This window comes from Zophobas morio, unplaced genomic scaffold, assembly GCF_036711695.1.
Source record: "Zophobas morio isolate AGI-343-1 ecotype UQ-CSIRO unplaced genomic scaffold, CSIRO_AGI_Zmor_V1 ptg000046l, whole genome shotgun sequence".
NCBI classification, from domain to species: domain Eukaryota; kingdom Metazoa; phylum Arthropoda; class Insecta; order Coleoptera; family Tenebrionidae; genus Zophobas; species Zophobas morio.
The window spans coordinates 4,670,633-4,690,111 of record NW_026972151.1 but is presented as its reverse complement, the minus strand read 5'-3'; the positions used below and the strand labels follow the sequence as shown (position 1 = coordinate 4,690,111).

Sequence of the window (19,479 nt, the reverse complement as noted above, 5' to 3'; positions counted from 1 at the left end):
ACGTTGGATGGCCTTTCTTGCCCCTAATATATGTCCAAAAATATTTCGGATCATTTTTACCGCATCTTGAACCTTTTTAAGATATAAGTTATAATCCCTTCGAATAATTTGCTTAAACTTACGTCTTATAACAGAAAATTCATCATAGCTACGTTTATCATGTTTGCACCTTTTGTATTTGACAAAAAGGATCTGCTTTAATTTTATTAGTGCATGAAGTTCAGCTGAATACCAAACAGGAAACTTATACTTACTATATATGAATGTAGGTACATTTTTATCAAAAACTTTGTACAGCATTGAATACATGAGTTCACAAGCTTCATTTACATTACGAATTTTATATAATAATGACCAATCAGTGTTTGATATATCCTCGTAGAGGGTTGGATAATTAGCTTTTTTAAAATTATAAACTTTTGACATACTGTTAACAGAAAAATTCTCCCGAATACCTTGTTTAAGACTTAATGTTACCTTAAGACTAGGGTGAAATCTATCTTCTTTAACAATGGGTTGCTCGTCATGTTGTACTATACAGTCGCTTACGTTACTAAATATTAAATCTAAACAGCCATTATTGGAGTTAGTAATATGATTAAACTGACTTGAATCTAAGAATGACGCCATATTATGAAGATGTTGGCTTTTCGAATCTTGTACCAAACTCACGAAGTTAGGCGCATTGAAGTCACCAATAAGTAAAACACGTAAAAAGTTGTGAATATAATTTCCGAAAGAATCTGTAAAGTGTTCATAGTCGCCAACTGAAATGTCTGGAGGTATGTAAACCACAAAAATATAAAGATCTTCAGGATGAAAAGAAATTTTGCATGCAACTAAATCTATTAAGTTAGATGTCTGTCGAGATGGTAGATTAATTCGCGAAACAACAAGTTCATTTTTAATACCCAAGAGCACTCCCTCTCCCCGTTTGCGACCAGTGGCTTCATGATTCCGATCTCCACGAAAGACTTGATAAGTAGAGGGAAAAAGCTCCGCACTGTTAACTGCTTCATCAAGCCAAGTTTCGGTAATACATATTAGATCGTACTCACTGTCCGATAGGGATGCGTACACTTCATGGACTTTATATTTTAAACTAGGTGCGTTTCCCTCCGTATCTACGTGCATGAAAATTGAATTTTCCTGACTGTACTGTAAAGACTTTACAAGACGCAAAATAAAAAAGATACTTTAAAAAGAAAAAATTTATTCAAAACTATTAATTAGAAATATTAATATAAATTGTCGAATTTGTTATGTATGATTGATTCCCGATAGCGATTTATGACGGAGCTTCAAATTTTCAGTGAAAATCCCAGTCGAAATCTCATTGCCCGCAAGATCGTAGCAGATTGCGGATAAATTATTACTTGTAGAGGGATTATTGCCCATACTAGTAGTCGTGTTTTTTGCTGGCCCTGATTGTATTTTTCTTGGTATATCTAGCTTATTTTGGATTGACTCCTTGATATTGCCGTATTGCCCTCAGCCACCGTTGTACCATACCATCTTCCATGTCTTTTTAAAATGGTATTAGCGCCTCCAGCGTCTACTAATACAGTCGCTGAACTGCGGCGCATACAGTGCCCCGTGTATGCCAGAGGTGTAGGTAACTCAAGATACGTTGCAACTTTAGAAGGGAATTTTCTAAATGAATGTAGCCCCCCTGGTTGGACAGTACATTTCACTTGCTTGTAATTTAGAAATAGTGTACAAAGCAAGATTTCCTTCATCAACAATTACAAAGCGACGAGTTTTTTTTTTAGAATCAGGAATGTGTACTATTAGAACGTTATCTTGATCTTCAGTGTCATCCAGTAACATCTTTGATAATTCATCGCATCGACAAGCTCTCGAAATGCGACCTGTAAATACATACTTCTTCGGTAAGTGAAGTAACTTTTTTTTTTCGACGCCAATCTTCGAAAATTTGGAATGCTCTTTCATACAGGTCTTTTGATTTACACGGTAATAGATCGTTAGTAGTAGCAGCCGCAGCTTCACTCACATCAAATGGAATGCCCTCACAATGATTTTCGTCTTCTTTCATCATCATTTTATGAATTAACACTGTTTTCACAACACACGCACAAAATTGATGAAATTTTTTCGATGTTGTTTACCGACTTTTTAACTATAGTTGTCAACAAAATTGACAAACTTGATTTTTGTGGAATTTGACTCCCTTATCAACTCTTTCCTTTCTTATTACAAAAACCCGATGTTACAATTCACCAAAGAGATATGTAGGGAACTTTTGTCTCTGGAGAAAGAAAAAGTCGTTTGGAGCAAGCACCTCCGTTGTTAATTTCGAAATTCTCTTCTTGATATTCCTATATTCAAAATACACTGCTGCGTCGTGTATGAAATTAATTTCTTCATTTTCAAAATTTACGGCTGCAATTTGTTCAGCTCTTGCTTCATTCCACGGTCTCCAGTGTTTACTTATTTTGACCACCTTTGACTCATCACAGCGAAATACTCGTATCAACTGGAAGTTGCCGAGAGGTAGGAGCGATTCTTTTATTTGGAAATTTAAGGTGATTAGTAAGAGTTACTTGAATCATTTTCAGAACAACAAACAAAATCAAATTCTTATTTAATCAATAAGTACTACGAAATATAAAAATACGGTTCTGGAAACCAACCCTAAAAAAGCAAATTACTCGTGTACTTTTATAAGGATTAAGTACAATAGCAGGCAGTTGAATGTTGACCACGGATTAATGACAATCATAAAATGATTAACTCTGTTTCCAAATATCTTTAGAAATACTTTAAGGCTTGCGTCTGGTTCGGTTTAGCCCTATACTAAATACATTGAAAACATCGTCGCGGTTTCCGGAGTTGCATTTTAAAAATATGAGATATATCGCTTTAAAAAAATTATATTTCGAATTAACAAACTTCAGTCCAGGGGAGCTCCATATTTATTTTCATATCTAGTATGCAGTTTTTACAAAAAAAAATTATAAAGTTGAACAACTTTTACATCACATTTTAACCGGCACATTGATGCATTTTTTGACGAAGTGCTGAAGTTTTTTGCATTCTGAGATAGGAGGTCCCCTGGGGAAAATTGTCAGCTTTCTTTTGATACCATTTATAATATTAAAAAATCCACGACTGAGGTAACTAACTCGCGAAAAGTCAAAATCTATTGAAACGAGAAATCGACATTAAACGAGCTGTGATGCGGTAGCAGAATACAGGTTTACTTAGATTCTGACTTGGTTGGAGATTTCAGTATTTTAAAAATGCAATTCCGGAAACTACGACGATGTTTTCAAAGTATTTAGTATTGGGCGAAACCGAACCAGACGCCACCCTTAATGAAGAATTTTTGCAAAATTTACCAGAAGAAAAGTAGTACATAGTGGTACTCAAGCTAAACATAGCGAACCTTAAATCAGAAAATTGTGGATTTAACGGCTTTGTGGAAACATAAATAAGGGAGATAATAACTTGAAGTTTTCTGATTTTCACCCACAATAGTAAAACCTCCGGAAACAATCCGGAAAGCCTCTAGGAGTTATAGGTTGTGAAGTCCTTAATTTGGGAGGTTTTTCCCAGATAGCTGTGGAAAATAATTTTCTATCTTGTCTGAATCGCAAATCTTTTGTAGTCCAAGAAAAACCAAATTGGCAAACATAAATAATAATAAAGGTGTATGAATTTGTCTAACATTTAACTCCAAGATCGAAAAGTCAGACAAATAGAACAAAATAAGTCATTTTAAATAACTTTAATAAATGTCAAACAAAAATTAAATTTTCAAAGTGACGTTCCCGGATCGTCTCCGAATTTATACATCAACCCTTTCAGTTTGATTTGTTGATCTGTATTAACCGGGGATTGGTACTAACTGTTTCATGTGGACTCCACAAGAAAAATCAAAAGGGTTAAGATCAGGGGAGTGAGGCGGTCAGGCGATAGGTCAACAACGAAGAAGGGTCAGAAGTATTGCCGTTTGGTTTCAAATGGATTCAAAGGTAGTAAAAGGATCTTCTTTTACTTAATTATGGAATTAAAGCATTTTTATTTATAGCAACATAAAAACTCAAGTAAATTTCACTGCCACTGCGATTAATCTATTCTAGGTATTTCATTACATTAATTTTTGTATTCGGCAAGGTTTTTTCAGCACGCAGCTGTCAAACTGCCTCCTCTCATCCTAATTCCATGTAAGTTGGTGGCGGTGGCCGCTAGATATAGGCAACCAAATATTACGTACGTATCGCAGTTAGATCCTATCACGTATACACTATATATTTAAATTAAGTTCAGCAGTACCAATGAATTTTGATTTCTAGATTTTCTTGAGAAATATGCAAAATTTCAAATAATTGCCAAAAAACGCCATATGAATCAGGAGAATGTACAAAAGAAATGTATATAAAATTATCTTTTATTCAATCAGTTAAACATGCACTAAATGTGGTGACAACATATATGAAACAATTATATTAAATCAATGTAGAATTAAGTACTAAATTTTTTGAGCGTTCAGCCATATCTCGCCCTCTGCCGCCAGCACGCGACTGTTTTGTTTATATCTAAGAGGTTCCAGCGTTTTTTTGTTAATAGTGAACTTATAATTCTTTATTAAACAAGCCAGACCCAGTTTTGACTGAAGCAAGCCAAAACGCATTCCTAAAAGAACTTATTAACACAAAATAATCATCTTATATAGTCGTACCAATGCAGTTCCTGGGACCTTCACCGAAAGGCAAATATGCAAAGTTATGTCTTGAGTTCTTATTCTCATCACTGAAGTGCTCAGGATTGAACTGGGTAGAATTCGGATAATTATCTTCATCGTAATGTATTCCCAATACTGAAATCATGACACCAACACCCTTCTCGATCACCAAATCTTCACCCGGAACTTTGTACTCCTTCACACATTTTCTGTTAAGAAAAGGCGCCGGGGGGTGTTTTCTTAGAGTTTCTAAAACGAAATACTTATTTTCGAAAATTGTCAAAAATAGTACTTACCGTCAACAACTTGACCTAAATACTTCATGTCTTGGATCGACTCATACGTGACTTGTTTGTCATGCTTATCCAAAACTGAATTAATTTCAACTCTCAACTTTTCTTGTATGTCTTGATGTTTAGCGAGCTCATAAAGCGCGAAAGACATTAGAGTTGATGAGGTTTCAAAGCCCGCTGCAAAGAACACGAAACACTGGGACGCCACTTCGCCCAGTGTTAGAGGTTTCCCGTCATGCTCACCAGGATTTGTGGGTGGATTGTTCTTCAATTTTATCATCAGTTGCAAAAAATCGTTCCTATTGGTGTTATTTTTCTCTCGGTATGCTTACGTATCGTCCAAATATTAAAAAACGTGGTAATGTTAGGAAACGTCATCGCAAAATGTCGCTTAAACGTCTCAAATTTGGTTTCGTCAAATATTTGCTTCCCACAATCTCTGAACTCCGAATTATCGTCTTCCAGAGCTTTACAGTCCAGGCCAAAAGCGCATGACCCGATGATGTTTGTAGTAAACCTCGCCAAAACGTCTTTAATATCGATAGGCTTGTTCTTCAACCATTCTTCGTGCATCTTCTTTAACAGATCGTTTTGGCACTCTGCCATCACCTGGAACATCATCTTCATTTTCCCTGAAGTGAAAGTCGGTGTTAGTTTCGTCCTCATGTTTCTCCATTCGGTTCCCTTTAGATTGGCGAGATGGCCCTGCAGAGGTTCTTTTTTGTTTGAGTGAAAGTCGCGATCGACGAAATGGTCAAAATCCTTCGTGATGATGTTTCTTACGAAGTCTAAATCGATCGGGAAGTAGATGCATTTGTTGAACATATAGATACCGGCATGTTTCGAGCCTTCTTGTTTCATTTTATCGTAGATATTTTTCAGGCTGACTCCCATGTGTTCTTTGCCTCTGAAGGAATTGTTGAGGTTCCCGAATGGGATTTGGGGTTGCACGTATGGGACGTTGCGTTTTTGCCAATATTGGTATGTCCATTTCCAGTAGCTGACGAACACAACTGCAAGAGTTACGAAAAGACCGATGAGATCTGTGGTGATAGAGTTAGTAATGAACATGTTTACGCGGTGAATTGTTTTACCCGACTGATCGATAAGCATGATGCTGCGGTGCCTTTTATTTGCGTGAGCAGCGAAAATTTTTACGTCACCAAGATTACATAGCATAATTTTTATACGAATACAACTATAATTTTCTGCCGTAGTGTATTTTTTCCGTTCAACTCGTGTACACCTTATGCGTTGATCAAATTTTATTTTATTATGAATTAGAAATAGGACCCAACAAAAACCTTGATACTTTTTTAGGCCAGTTGTCAAAAAGCTTTTATTTTATTATTGATTCTTAAAAGCAAACGCCAAATGCCGAACATATAATACAAAAACAAAATGTCTCCAGCTCGTTTCGACTTTTCAAAAAAATTTCATATGGCATGTTATCCCAAATTGGTCACAGAAGATTACGCATTTTCTAGTGAACTGAAAAATGTTCCATAGTAGTCTGATACTTATATGCAACTCATGTAAGACTACAATTGAAACTTGTCATGACATGCATACTCTGTTTTCTTTCAAAATTAGGTTTGGTCTTTTTAACCGAACACCGATATATTTCAACGAAAACAGCGATGAAATCTGTAATTATCGAGCTGGTAATGTATATCTTTTCACGGTGAATGTGTGAACTCGACTGAACGATAAGCATGATGCTGCAGTACGATGTAGGAGTATTTGGTAGAGTGGCAAAACCGTTGCGCCAATAAGATTACGCAGCATGTTTTAAATGAACGCAGCATAATTTTCTACAGCAGTATAATTTTTCTTTTTAAACGGTTCACACCTTGTGCGTTGATTTAATTTTATTTTATATGTCTTAATTTTTGTGCGAGATTTGTGTGTTAAATTTGTGCTAATACTACCGTTTAAACATACAGGGTGAATTAGCTAAAAAGGGACACTTGGAATAACTTTTTTAATTATGAAAATACGTTAGAATTGTCACAATTTTTTTTATTTTTTTTTATTTCAGTATTAAATTTTACGTGAGGTTGCACCAGCGAACGTTACAGTCCCTAGTTAAAATACAATTTTTGAAGTGGTTTTGCGAAATATTTCAGGGTGGCCGTTTTTTTGCCGGTCAGTGTATAATTGTTGGAATAAATCAACAGATTTAACATAGCAGAAGGCTTACCTAGAAAAAAGTTCGATAATGTTATCAAATACAAATGCATTTAAAAATCGTAAGAAAACGAATGTAATCACTAATCACATTGGATAAAAGTACCAAACCTGCATCATTAAGGATGATCACATTGTGAATTTTTAAATATTTATGATTATGACCATTTCTGCAGAAACATTTTTTGATTTTGCCATTTTTTTAAGGGCGAGGGAAGTTTAGTCGAAGTAACCATTTTTTAACCAAGGATGTCATAGTTGCAATGATTTTACATCAACCAAAATTTGCACATTTTGCAGAAAGTGTGTAATATACTAAACACCTGTTCTTATATGTTAGTATTTAAAATTTAGGCTCACTGTGAATAATAATTAACATTCAAGTTAATTATTATTTCTAAATGATCAAAAACGAAAGTCACACATAATGATTAGAAAATTTATATTATCACTAAGAATTAAACAACGTATCTTTTGATAGCGAACGGCATATAAATACAAATACTCAGTTTTCAAGTTGATTTTATAAAAACTGCTGATAAGTGATCCTCTGTGAGTATAACATAAAAAGCTTTAGTTCACATGATGAAGCTTTCTCCGGTTGTCACGTCAGGAAAAATGAAGCGGATGTTGCAGCTAATAAAAGAATGTTCTTCCCTTTATCAGTCTTTTGGACAGAAGACGCCAAGACACTTATACTTGTGAAGGATATTGGATTGACTATTTACAAAAATGTTTCGGTGCCAATTCCAATTGCTAGACAACACTACGACCCGCAATATTTTCCTAATCCGGAAAAAGCTGATCCTGAGAGATTTAGTTTGGAAAATAGGCATAAAATAGTACCTTATACGTTTTTACCTTTTGGTGATGGACCAAGAAGTTGTATGGGTATGTATTAAAAATAAAGAAAAATGTCTTAGTACTTTGTAACTGTGGTTGTAGGACAAAGGTTTGCAATTTTGGTGAACAAAGTTTGAAGGATTTTTCTTTTGATATAGCAGAGACCACAAAAGTACCCCTTGGATTAGATTATGGTGTACCCTTTGTAACGAACACAGGTAAACTTCAACCAAATGTTACAAAATTATAGTCTCTGACTTGCAGAAAAATAGTTTTTTTTCTGTCGAAATGGATGTTTTCTAACATAAAGTGACACTAATAGTAATATATCTTTAATGTTAGTACTGCTCATATGTATAATTTTTATAAATAAAGATTTTCATCCAACGTATGCATGTTCTCGTAAAAGATCAATAAATATAGTGACTTTTAATAATAATAAGTAAAGTGGTTTATAATTCACTAACGTATATACTTTGACCAGAACTCTTGTGCGGGATCCTGCCTCAGGCAGCTATTGACTTCTACTAATTTTTAAGAGGGCTTATCTAAAGATCATTGTAAACTTGCCGTAGTCGAGATGGCTGAGAGGGGGTTTGTTGAGATGGACCGTAATAAAAATTTTACTGCCACCTGTATTACTCAAGACAGTGGTCGAGGTAAGTAGACAAGTTTATACTAGTCCAAAAGCTATAAGGTAATATTATCATCATAAAAGTAGTTGACCGCAAATAAATACCCCCTTTGTGTGGTTCGCACTAAGCTTACCGGTTGGCAATAAATCGTCTTCTAAACATTTCTTGCTCACATTTAACAGGGCCGGCTTTCAAAGCGAGTGGTTATTTCGGAACCCTCAGCAGCTGCAGGTAGTAAAGAAATAGTGGAGTGGTGGGTTTACATATTTAGTGAAAGCCGCCCCTGAACGAAACCGCAACAGCCGGTTGAGCTACAATGGACACGGTTATTTACATTTTCTATTGTAAACAACCTAACTTCAACACAATGGGATGATTTTATGATGGCCATATAACCTTATAGCTTTTGGTCTACTATACAACGGTGATTTATGCGCGTGAGAAAAGTGTATCGCACACTTTTAAAATTACTGCATTTGCATTCATATTTTTTCGATTTTATTATATACAGGGTGATAGAAAAAAATTAATGACTCAATTTATTTTATTGATTCATTCAAAAACTGCAAAACTGAATAGCTTGAAATCTTGCAGACGTTTTGGAGTTATTGCAGGCATGGTAAATTTTTAATCAAAATATATTTCCTTATCTCCTAAAAACCTGATGACGTCATGTCATCAGCCGAATAAATACTATCTAAAATGTAGGTCACTCCATTTTTCCGAAAATTTGGGGGAAGGTGAATACAATACTACTGTTGTTATTAGTATTACACTGTACCAATCTAAGTTGAAATATGTGTTCATGCAAAAATGATGATTGAATTGATTGACGTCATCACACAACTTTTCTTATAAAAAATATAAAATCCGCAAAATCAAATGTTACAATTTTTTGAAAATGCCGGATATGTTTCAACGAAACAGCTTTAGACCAATTGTTTTTTGGTAAAAATCTGTTTATTATATTTTTCTCCACTGCTACTTCTGACCTTTTCTCCATTTTTTCCTAAGCATGTCTCGATGTTTGTGTTTTTGTTCCCAACCCTTTCCATTAAGTTGCTTGTTACAGTATTTGTCCTTTTCAAAACTCTTGGTGGTTACGTACGAACATTTTTTGTGCTAGGAAGCAAAGACTGTGAGAATGATTTATACTGTTGAATAAGACACTTTCATCTTTATGTTTTGTTATCGCAATGGCATTTCGTAAACGAAGAGTTTGTGTATACTGTAACCGCTTGTAAGCAATAATATCTGGCCAAATACCGTGATTTAATAATTTAAGAAACATCATTTAAGACTCACATTAGAGATGTAATCAACAGATTTGTTTGAACTGGCAGTGTCAATAAAGAGAAATCTCGTATAAGACCTTCAGTATCTAAGGAAGTTGTTGATGATTTGAGACGACTTGAGCAGAATCCGCAAACGTCTTTGACAAAATGTCCTCAGCAGACAGGAATTCCTCTTGCAACATAAAATTGAACAATAGGCATTGACGAAAGGATTACAGAACATTTTTGAAATTAAAAGGAGAGTAACAATGTACCTTGAACAAAGGGTAAACATTTTCAACATTTACTGTGATGTTTAACTGCAATAGATTTGCTTTTTTTTATTGTAATGAATTAGTTTTATTTTTTAAAAAGGTATGAAGCATTTAGGCAACCAGTTACACAGATGCGTTTGTCTTTGTCATGCGGCATTTAGTACAGTTAAATCTGAGAAGCGACACGTTTACATGACCTACTGCGAACCTATAATCTTTTATAGAAACCCTATATTACCCTTGATATCTAGTATTTATTTGGTGATTTCGTTATTCCATGGTTTTTCCACTTCTTTATTATCCAGAGATTTCTTAGTAACCTAGATACGGCTATGGGCAGCAAAGTGTGGAACAACATGCATGAAAATAGTGTCGACATACTTTCAGTTCTCTGTCTTTCTCTTACTCGTTGTAATGTGCACTACATACTAGTGTTATCTTCTTCTAATTTTAGCGACTGTTAACATTGGTTGATAATTTGGCGCACTGATTTAAAATGGTATAAAAGAGAATCATAACTCGAGTTTTTTAACAAGTGGCAAGTTCCTCGGATCTTCACCGAACGGCAGATATGAAAAGTTATATCTTGAGTTCTTATTTTCATCAGTGATCAAACTGCGTAGGATTCGGATAATATTCTTTATCGTAATGAATTCCCAGTACCGAAATCATGACGGTTTTACCCTTTTCAATCACGAGGTTTCCAGTACTCTAAACTCAAATTTTCGGGTAAATGGGATAAACCATTATTTTTTATGTTTTGGATAGAAATTATATGACAAAATTTTTAGATGACGTTATCAGTTTTTTGGGAGGGAATAAATGGATAAATTTTGATTAACAATTTACCATTTTTGGAAACCTTAAAACGTTTCAGAGCATTCGGTTTTGCAGCTTCAAAATTAAATTACAAAATGTTGTATACAGTTTGACTTATTATATATATTTTTTTAATCTGAATGTCTAAGGTAAAAATTTTATTATTGTAAATTTTGGAGATGACGTCATCCTATTAGTGGTAGAGATGATCAACCAAATTTTGGTTTGCATTTTACCTTCTTCTACAATATTTCTAACATAGACCTTTCCATTTAATTTCTTGTAATAATTATTTTTTTTTGTCATAACATAAGTAGTATATTTTTAAAGTCAACTAAAATTAATGTGAGTTCTATTGTAAATGTATGTGCCTACCTACATATAATGATTGTCACATAACATGCCTTGTATATTTGGAAAAAAGTTAATTCACTTTTGTGGAGCCCTAACTGTAATCAGATTGAGTATTTTTTTTTTATTTCTAAATTTAGATTCTCAGGAGCTACAGCAATGATTGCTTCCTTCTTTGTAGGACGAAGATTATGAAAAACTCTGTTTAGATTCTAAGTTAGTGACTATATAGGCAACCAAAAATACGCATTGCAATAAGATCGTTACACTTTAATGACGACGAGAATGAAAACACACAGGTGCTTAAATGATATGAAAACAAATGGAACAATTATCTCAAAAAACGAGAAGCTAATATTTAACACAAAAATTTTAAATTTTTTGAGCATTCAACCAAATTTCGCCTTGTGCTGCTAGTACAATGTTATTTTGCTTATATTTTAGGGGTTCCTGCGTTTTCTTGTTAACAGTGAATTTATAATTCTTTATTAAACAAGCCAGACCCAGTTTTGACTGAAGCAAACCAAAACGCATTCCTAAAAAATATTGTTAATCATAGAAAATAATCTTTCGTAGGTAGTCGTACCAATGCAGTTCCTAGGACCTTCACCGAAAGGCATATAAGCAAAGTTATGTCTTGAGTTCTTATTTTCATCATTGAAACGTTCAGGGTCAAACTGAGTAGGATTCGGATAATATTCTTCATCGTAATGTATTCCAAGTACCGAAATCATAACGCTTTTACCTTTCTCGATTACGAGATCTTCCCCCGGAACTTTATAATCCTTCACACACTTCCTGTTAAGAAGAGCTCCCGGAGGGTGTTTTCTCAAGGTTTCTAGAAAGATATAGTTATTTTGTAAAATTTTCAAAAATGGTACCTACCATCAACTACTTGATTTAAGTACTTCATGTCCTGGATCGAGTCATATGTGATTTTTTTTTCATGCTTATCCAAAACCGAATTAATTTCAGCTCGCAGTTTCTCTTGTATGTCTTGATGTTTGGCTAGCTCATAAAGCGCGAAAGACATCAAAGTTGACGAGGTTTCAAAACCTGCTGCAAAGAAAACCAAACACTGAGACGCCACTTCGTCCATTGTTAGAGGTTTCCCGTCATGATCATCAATATCTGTGGGTGGATTTTTCTTCAAATTCATCATCAGTTGCAAAAAGTCGTTCCTAGAACAGTTATTTTTCTCTCGGTACTCTATAGTGTCTTCAACTATTTTCAGTATAAAGTCGGCTACGTCCTTATGTATCAAAGAAACGTTAAACAACCTAGCAATGTTAGGAAACGTCATCGCAAAAAGTCTCTTAAACATCCCAAACTTTGTTTCGCTAAACATTTTCTTCCCATACTCTCTGAATTCCGAGTCTTCGTCTTCCAGGGCTTTACATTCCAAACCAAAGGCACAAGACCCGATGATGTTGGTAGTAAACCTTGCCAAAACTTCTTTAATATCGATCGGTTTGTTCTTCAAACATTCTTCGTGCATCTTCGTTAACAGATCGTTTTGGCACTCTGCCATCACCTGGAACATCATCTTCATTTTGCCCGAAGTGAAAGTCGGCGTTAGTTTCGCTCTCATATTTTTCCATTCGTTGCCCTTTAGATTGACGAGATGGGCTTGCAAAGGGTCTTTTTTGTTTACGTAAAAGTCGCGGTCGACAAAATGGTGAAAATCCTTCGTCATGATGTTTCTTATGTAATCTAAATCTATCGGAAAGTAGATGCACTTGTTGAACATGTATATGCCGGCGTGTTTCGAGCCCTTGCGTTTCATTTCGTCGTAGATTTTTTTTAAGGTCACGCTGGTGTGTTCTTTACCTTTGATGGAGTTGGTTAGGTTTCCAAAGGGTATTTGGGGTTGCACGTATGGGACGTTCCGTCTTTGCCAATATTGATAAGTCCATTTCCAGTAGCTGATGAACAGTACTGCAAGAGTTACGAAAAGTGCGATTAAGTCTGTGGTTATGGAGCTGGTAATTAGCATGTTTGCGCACGGAATGTTTACACTCGACTGAACTGATCCACAAGCGTGATGTTTGATGCTGTAGTGCGATTTATTCATGACAGAGCGGTTACATGATCATATTTTACTCGACAAAGATAAAACTATTATTAACTCAATTATTGTTTTGTATTTTATTATAATCAATTATTTATCACCAGTTATGTCATAACTGGTTTGTGTTATTGAATATTAACGTATGTAAATATATGCTGATGTTAATAGAGTCATAGACCAGCTAATTTCGTTTTTATTTAACACATTTGCAACTCATGCGTTGATCTTCCTCGCGCTGATCGGATTGTTTTTTCGTTTTGTATATCATGCAGTGTTAGTTTATGTCAATATTCTTGTTTAAATGTCTTAGCACGTAATCTTTTGATGTCCTTAGGAATTACAAATGAAAAGTAACAAAACCGCTTCTTAGATTATATGTAGTACACAAGATAATTTTTACGTTTATGGAGCACAATTGACATCACTGCTTAAAAATTCATCAAGAGAATACCTGATGCTTTCTACTAAATTTCTTGCGGTAGTGGAACAATATAATTTGATAGTTGTAATATAATTAAACATTTTAGATCCGTAGTACAAAACTCAGGCGTCTATTGACTTCCACTAATTTTTGTGAGGGCTTCATTAAAGACTCTTGTAAACTTGCCGCAGTCCAGATGGCTGGGAGAGGGTTTGTCGAGATGGACCGTAATGAAAATTTTGATGCCCGATAAGATTTGTTTCTTTAGTTCTCGGAATGGTTCCCGATTAGAAAATCAGCCGGAAATAATACAATATACTAAACTCACTTGACATACACCTAGTAAAACTTTAATGACAAACCTTAACTTACCTCAGTTGACATATACCTATAACAGTAATAATCCTTGCGGTTTGGGTCTATAAAGCTTACAATAGCCAGTTTGACTTGTAATATAAGGATGGTTTGGCCTAAGCCATTTAAGTCGAAAGTTTTACTAGGTGTATGTCAAGTGAGTTTAGTATAATGCATTACCTGAAGAAGAGATTGTGATAACCCAAACTTCCCGTCTTAAATTGACACTTGAAAAAAAAGTTTGAAAGGCCCACGAAAAATTCAAAAATTCAAATTTGGCCTTGGCTGTGATCGTCTAACAAAAAGGAACCTACGTTGTGTTTTGTTTTTTGAAAAATGGCGGAAACACGTTTTTTCATACAAGTGAGTATACACTTCGTGCGAGTAGAGAGCGCCAAAAATAATAGACAAAATTTTTGGGAGGGGACTAAAAATCGCACCCCTTTCTAGGAGGAAAAGGAGCTGCGAACGAGAGCGATACGTGGCTTGCCATTTCGTATTCACTCCTCAAGCCCATAAACCCTCTATTTATTCACCCACATATAATACATCGCAAATGAAACACAAAAATATAAAAGAAAGAGACAACCGCGAGTTGACAGACGTACACATATGGGAAACCGAACAAGTGCAAAAATCCTACGTTTATGTTTTGAATGAATGCAAATATTTGACTATCACAAATTTAATAAAATAAAGCAAAATCTGAACTAAAGTAAGTTATTACGGGGGTGTGGCGTCAAATTTAAAATTATGGCAATTAACAAGAGCACAACAAAAATATCCATAGGGCGTTCTAGCGGAGTTTGGGGCTCCCAACTGTGGCTGTTCTCCCCCCCGAAGATGATTCTATCTATTGCAAGCCTACCGCACAGCACCTCTCCATTACGAACATGCCGTCCTAACCAGGCCGTTACGGTCGAAAACTAAGGGTTGGAAGTCACGGCTATAAATAAGCTGACAAGATCTCATCGTCCAGACCGTTCCCACTGAATCTATTCAAAGCCTGCATCCCTTGTGCAGATGGAGCGGCAAATCCCGCTAGCCCCCACTAGGAGCCGTTTCTGCTACGTGTTTCGGTGTTATTTAACCTCAATTCTATTTTAAATATTCAATTTCTATGACTGTGATATTATCGACAACTGAACAAGTGTTAAAGTTTCAAAAGACGAATAAACAAAATTTAAATTCGCCATACAATCTTGTGAAATTTTAAACAAAAAATAATTCTTATGTGAGATTAAAATTGGACATCAGATAATTTATACGATGGAAACATTCATCGTCAAAATGCTTACAAACAAAACTTAGCAAAGATTTATAAAACAAAAAATCTGGTGTGAAATAAACTTGTGCAAATAAAAATATTATGTTAGGTTAAAACTGCAGAGCATGAAAATTTACGTTCAATTAAAATTATACAGCAAAGAAAACTACTGAGATTGAAATTGTGAGATCGAGAAATATTGTATGAGGTGAAAAATTGCAAAGTTAACAAAATTTACATGAGATTAATACTTGCCACACTTTATCAACGATTCAAACAAAGAGTTTACATTATGTTAAATTGTTGTCATGATCCAAGTGATTGGTTACTTAAAAACAATTAGCTTTGAGACTTTATAATACCGCCAACTGGTTACCCCAACCAAACGCATAATAAATAAACACAAAGATATCCAGTCATCGTTGCGAGGAAAATGCGTCTCGGTGATGTAAATTTTAGAGTTGCGAGAAAATGCCTCGATGATGTAAATTTTACCGTTGCGAGGAAATACCTCCATGACATAAATTTTAACGTTGCGAGGAAATACCTCGTTAATGTTATCAATCTCTAGCGTTGCGAGGACATGTCTCAGTGATGTAATCAATCTTTAGCGTTGTGAGGACATGCCTTAGTGATGTAATCAATCTTTAGCGTTGTGATGACATGCCTCAGTGATGTAATGATGATAACGATGATAATAACGACGATCACTGCTTAAGGGAAGAAATAATTTTAACCCCCCGCCAGTTTACGGTACGACTTAGTTAATTTAACTGTCGTAAATGGAGTATTAGCAATTTTGTGTGAAGAATTAAGAAGTGTTATAATGTAACACTTACATATTAGCATCCAGAAACTTATTTATAATTTGTAAACACAGGTTGTTATCCTGACTAAGTGAATTTCATGAAATCTTCTAGCAAGTGGTTTATTGAAATAATCCGGATTGTTAAAATGTGTTAGCACTAGTTGACGTTTAAAAAAAAACTAACCTGATCGGTGAATTTACAAACAATAAAACAAATTTACACCACTTGGTCCGCATTGGATGAAAGTCCGCACTTTTTGCGATTAAAAGACCGCAAGAATTAGCTGCGCTTATTAGGGAAACGGTGATGTTGTCGTTAAACGAAGGCTTCCTCCCTTTTATTAACTACCAAACCAACTAATTTAACCTAGCTACTTACAGCGTCCTTTCACCATTCACCGGCACGTCACCGAACCAAACAACAATGACCTTCCCCATGCTTTCAACATGCCGCTCTCTTCTACCCAGCCGACCACCCTCTAACTAAACATGCAGAACTACCCCCAAGCGCTAACGTGCTCATGGTTGCCAATATTTAACGATCTTTTTTATTGAAATTTTTTTGTTTCAAATTAAAATTATTCAAATGTGATTTCGGGCCGCTGTTAATTAATTTCAGCGCGAAAATTTGATTCAAATTCGGTCACCACAAGATGATTAATAAATTTTATCAATTTGATTTTTAAGAGAGTTAACGGAGAGTGCCGAAACAGTGGTTGAAGGTAGGTTATTCCAGGAATTGAAAACACGATTAGTTAAAAAACCTTGGCGACATTATGTTCTATATAATGATTCTTTCAAGAGTTTATAATTGTGGCAACGAAGTCGGGTAAAAGTATTGAACTAAAGAAGAGGTTCCAAATTACAAGCAAATAATTTATGAACAATACGATAAATATGATTAGTCATCACGTGGACGTTGGCGATCAAAGTGGTTAAATTGGATAAGTTTAACCTGTCATTGTAAGACGGCCGATGCTGGCCATAGGGCAGACGAATTGCCAGGCGTTGTACAGATTCCAGAAGAGCTCAGTCGTGTTCCCAGTCCACACTCCACACATAACCCGCGAACTCCAGGACAGGTGGACAGTAAATTTTATATAATGTAGCAAGAACCTCAGGAGATGCGTCTTTAAAAGCTCTATATATGAGAAATAAGGTAGACCTGGCTTTACTACAAATTTTTACAATGTGTGGAGACCAGGACAAGGTGTCCCATAGATCAACATGTGAATCAACTACTATTAGTTTTAAGTTGTTGATAAAATAACTAAATGTAGGATTATTTTTCCAAGGTGTAATACAACACATTTATGAATATTTAATGACAGTAAACAATTGTCACACCACTGAGCTAGGGAGTCAAGATCATTTTGTATTGCTGAGATGAGGTGCAGGGATTACAGTATAGTTTCATCTCGTCTGAGACAAAAGATTTCCGCAATTTTATGCAAAGAGACAGATCGGGTACATATAGTAGGAAAAATAAATGACCGATAAACGAACCTTGAGGGACACCGCTATACACCTCGGCTTCGTCAGACAGATGACTACTGACTTGAAAAATGCGACCTCTTAAATAAGAGGATAGCCAGTCCGACAGTGGTCTCCTCACTCCGAGGTGCTCGAGTTTATACAGAAGTCTGCGATCAAAAGCCTTGGCAAAGTCAAAGTAGATCATGTCAACAGGCAGTTTATTGTCTAACATTTTAGTGCAGTCGTCGACGCAAAGCAATAAATTAGTGATTACAGATCTTCCACGAGTAAATCCATGTTGTTCTTTGGGAATAATATTGTGCTCAAAACAGAATGCTTTTAACTGGGTGACAATTATACGTTCCATAATTTTAACAACAATGGGAGTAAAATTAATTGGTCTATAGTTGCTAGCACTGTACTTGTCACCTTTTTTAAAAATAGGAGTCACTGCAAAAGTCTTCCAGACCTTGGGCAGCACACCCGTAGTAAAAGAACGTTGCATCAAAAGGGCCATAGGCAAAGAAAGAGATTTGGAACATTTTTTAAGTAAAACAGCGAAAGACCGCAAGACCAGGAGAACAAGAATTATCCGAAGAATTTAGACTTTTCTCGATCAACGATAGTAAGTATTTGCTAAGATAAGACTGATTTTGGCCAATGGTATACCCTCCATGAAAACGGAAGGCGGGTGGGCGGAGCCAGTACTTCCTAAGATACGACTGATTTTGGCAAATGACATACCATCTAAGAAAATAAAAGGCGGATGGGTGGGGCTAGTATTTGTAGAGAAAAGACTGATTTTGGCCAATGATATAATACCCTCTATGAAAATAAGGGGGTGGGGAGTGGGCTGGGCTAGTACTTGCTAAGATAAGACTGATTTAATGATATACCCTCCATGAAAACGGAGGGCGGGTGAGCGGGACTAGTACTTCCTAAGATACGACTGATTTTGGCAAATCATATACCCTCAAAGCAAGAAAGGGCGGGTGGGTGGGGCCAGTACTTCCTAAGGTACAACTGATTTTGGTAAATGACATACCATCTAAGAAAATAAAAGACGGATGGGTGGGGCTAGTATTTGTGAAGAAATACGAAAGTAATGTGGGTAATTTAGTCGGAGATTCGGAGAGTCAAAATAATTGGGTAAGTATTTGTGGACGGTGCTTTAGTAAATGCACTTTAAAAAACATAGTAGTAACCTGGGAGTGAGCGTCGATTTATTTTGGAGTTGCTACTGTCTTTTAAAACTGGCGTAGATTTTTTAATGAAAATGTAACATATTTGAATAATTTTTTGTGATTAGCACCATTAACAAACTGTTCGATATAAGTTTTTTTTTTGTTTTTAATCAAAAGCGACAAATGATTAGAAACGGCTCGATGCTCAGTGAAGTCGACACGGTTTCTAGTTGATCTGAATTTGTGCCATAAGTGTCGTTTATTTATGATCGGTGTTTGAACATCGCCATCAGTCCATCGCTTGAGAGGGAAAATAGTTAGTTTTTTATAGGAGGGTAGGTGGGCGGGGCTAGTGCTTGTTAAAACATGGCCGACTAGTATAAAGATTATGGCCTGTCCAAGAGGTACGATACGTGTTGCCATCTATTAATAATTACACTTAATAATTTAGCAAAATTTTAATTTGACTTGACATTATGGGACTTCAAAACGTGTAATGGTGGTTTGTTT

General features: G+C 35.5%; 1 protein-coding gene and 1 pseudogene across 1 annotated transcript; both read right to left on the bottom strand.

Moving 5' to 3' along the window:
* Positions 1-4,400: 4,400 nt before the first annotated feature.
* Positions 4,401-6,086, bottom strand: LOC135142290 (probable cytochrome P450 6a21; annotated as a pseudogene).
* Positions 6,087-11,643: 5,557 nt separating this feature from the next.
* LOC135142261 (probable cytochrome P450 6a13) lies at positions 11,644-13,480 on the bottom strand. Its single transcript, XM_064073944.1, has 3 exons — positions 12,274-13,480; positions 11,975-12,226; positions 11,644-11,924 (listed from the first exon to the last, which is right to left on the bottom strand). Exons 1-3 carry the CDS (start codon positions 13,460-13,462, stop codon positions 11,761-11,763), a joined length of 1,605 nt encoding a protein of 534 aa, XP_063930014.1. The 5' UTR covers positions 13,463-13,480; the 3' UTR covers positions 11,644-11,760.
* Positions 13,481-19,479: the final 5,999 nt, after the last annotated feature.

What these genes read in the sequence shown, in the direction of transcription:
- LOC135142261 (XM_064073944.1), bottom strand. Translation starts at nt 13,462, where the DNA reads ATGAATAAATCGCACTACAGCATCAAACATCACGCTTGTGGATCAGTT. An exon ending in CTTAAATCAAGTAGTTGATG is followed by an intron (nt 12,227 to 12,273) that starts GTAGGTACCATT and finishes ATATCTTTCTAG; the next exon opens with AAACCTTGAGAAAACACCCT. An exon ending in AGGTCCTAGGAACTGCATTG is followed by an intron (nt 11,925 to 11,974) that starts GTACGACTACCT and finishes AATATTTTTTAG; the next exon opens with GAATGCGTTTTGGTTTGCTT.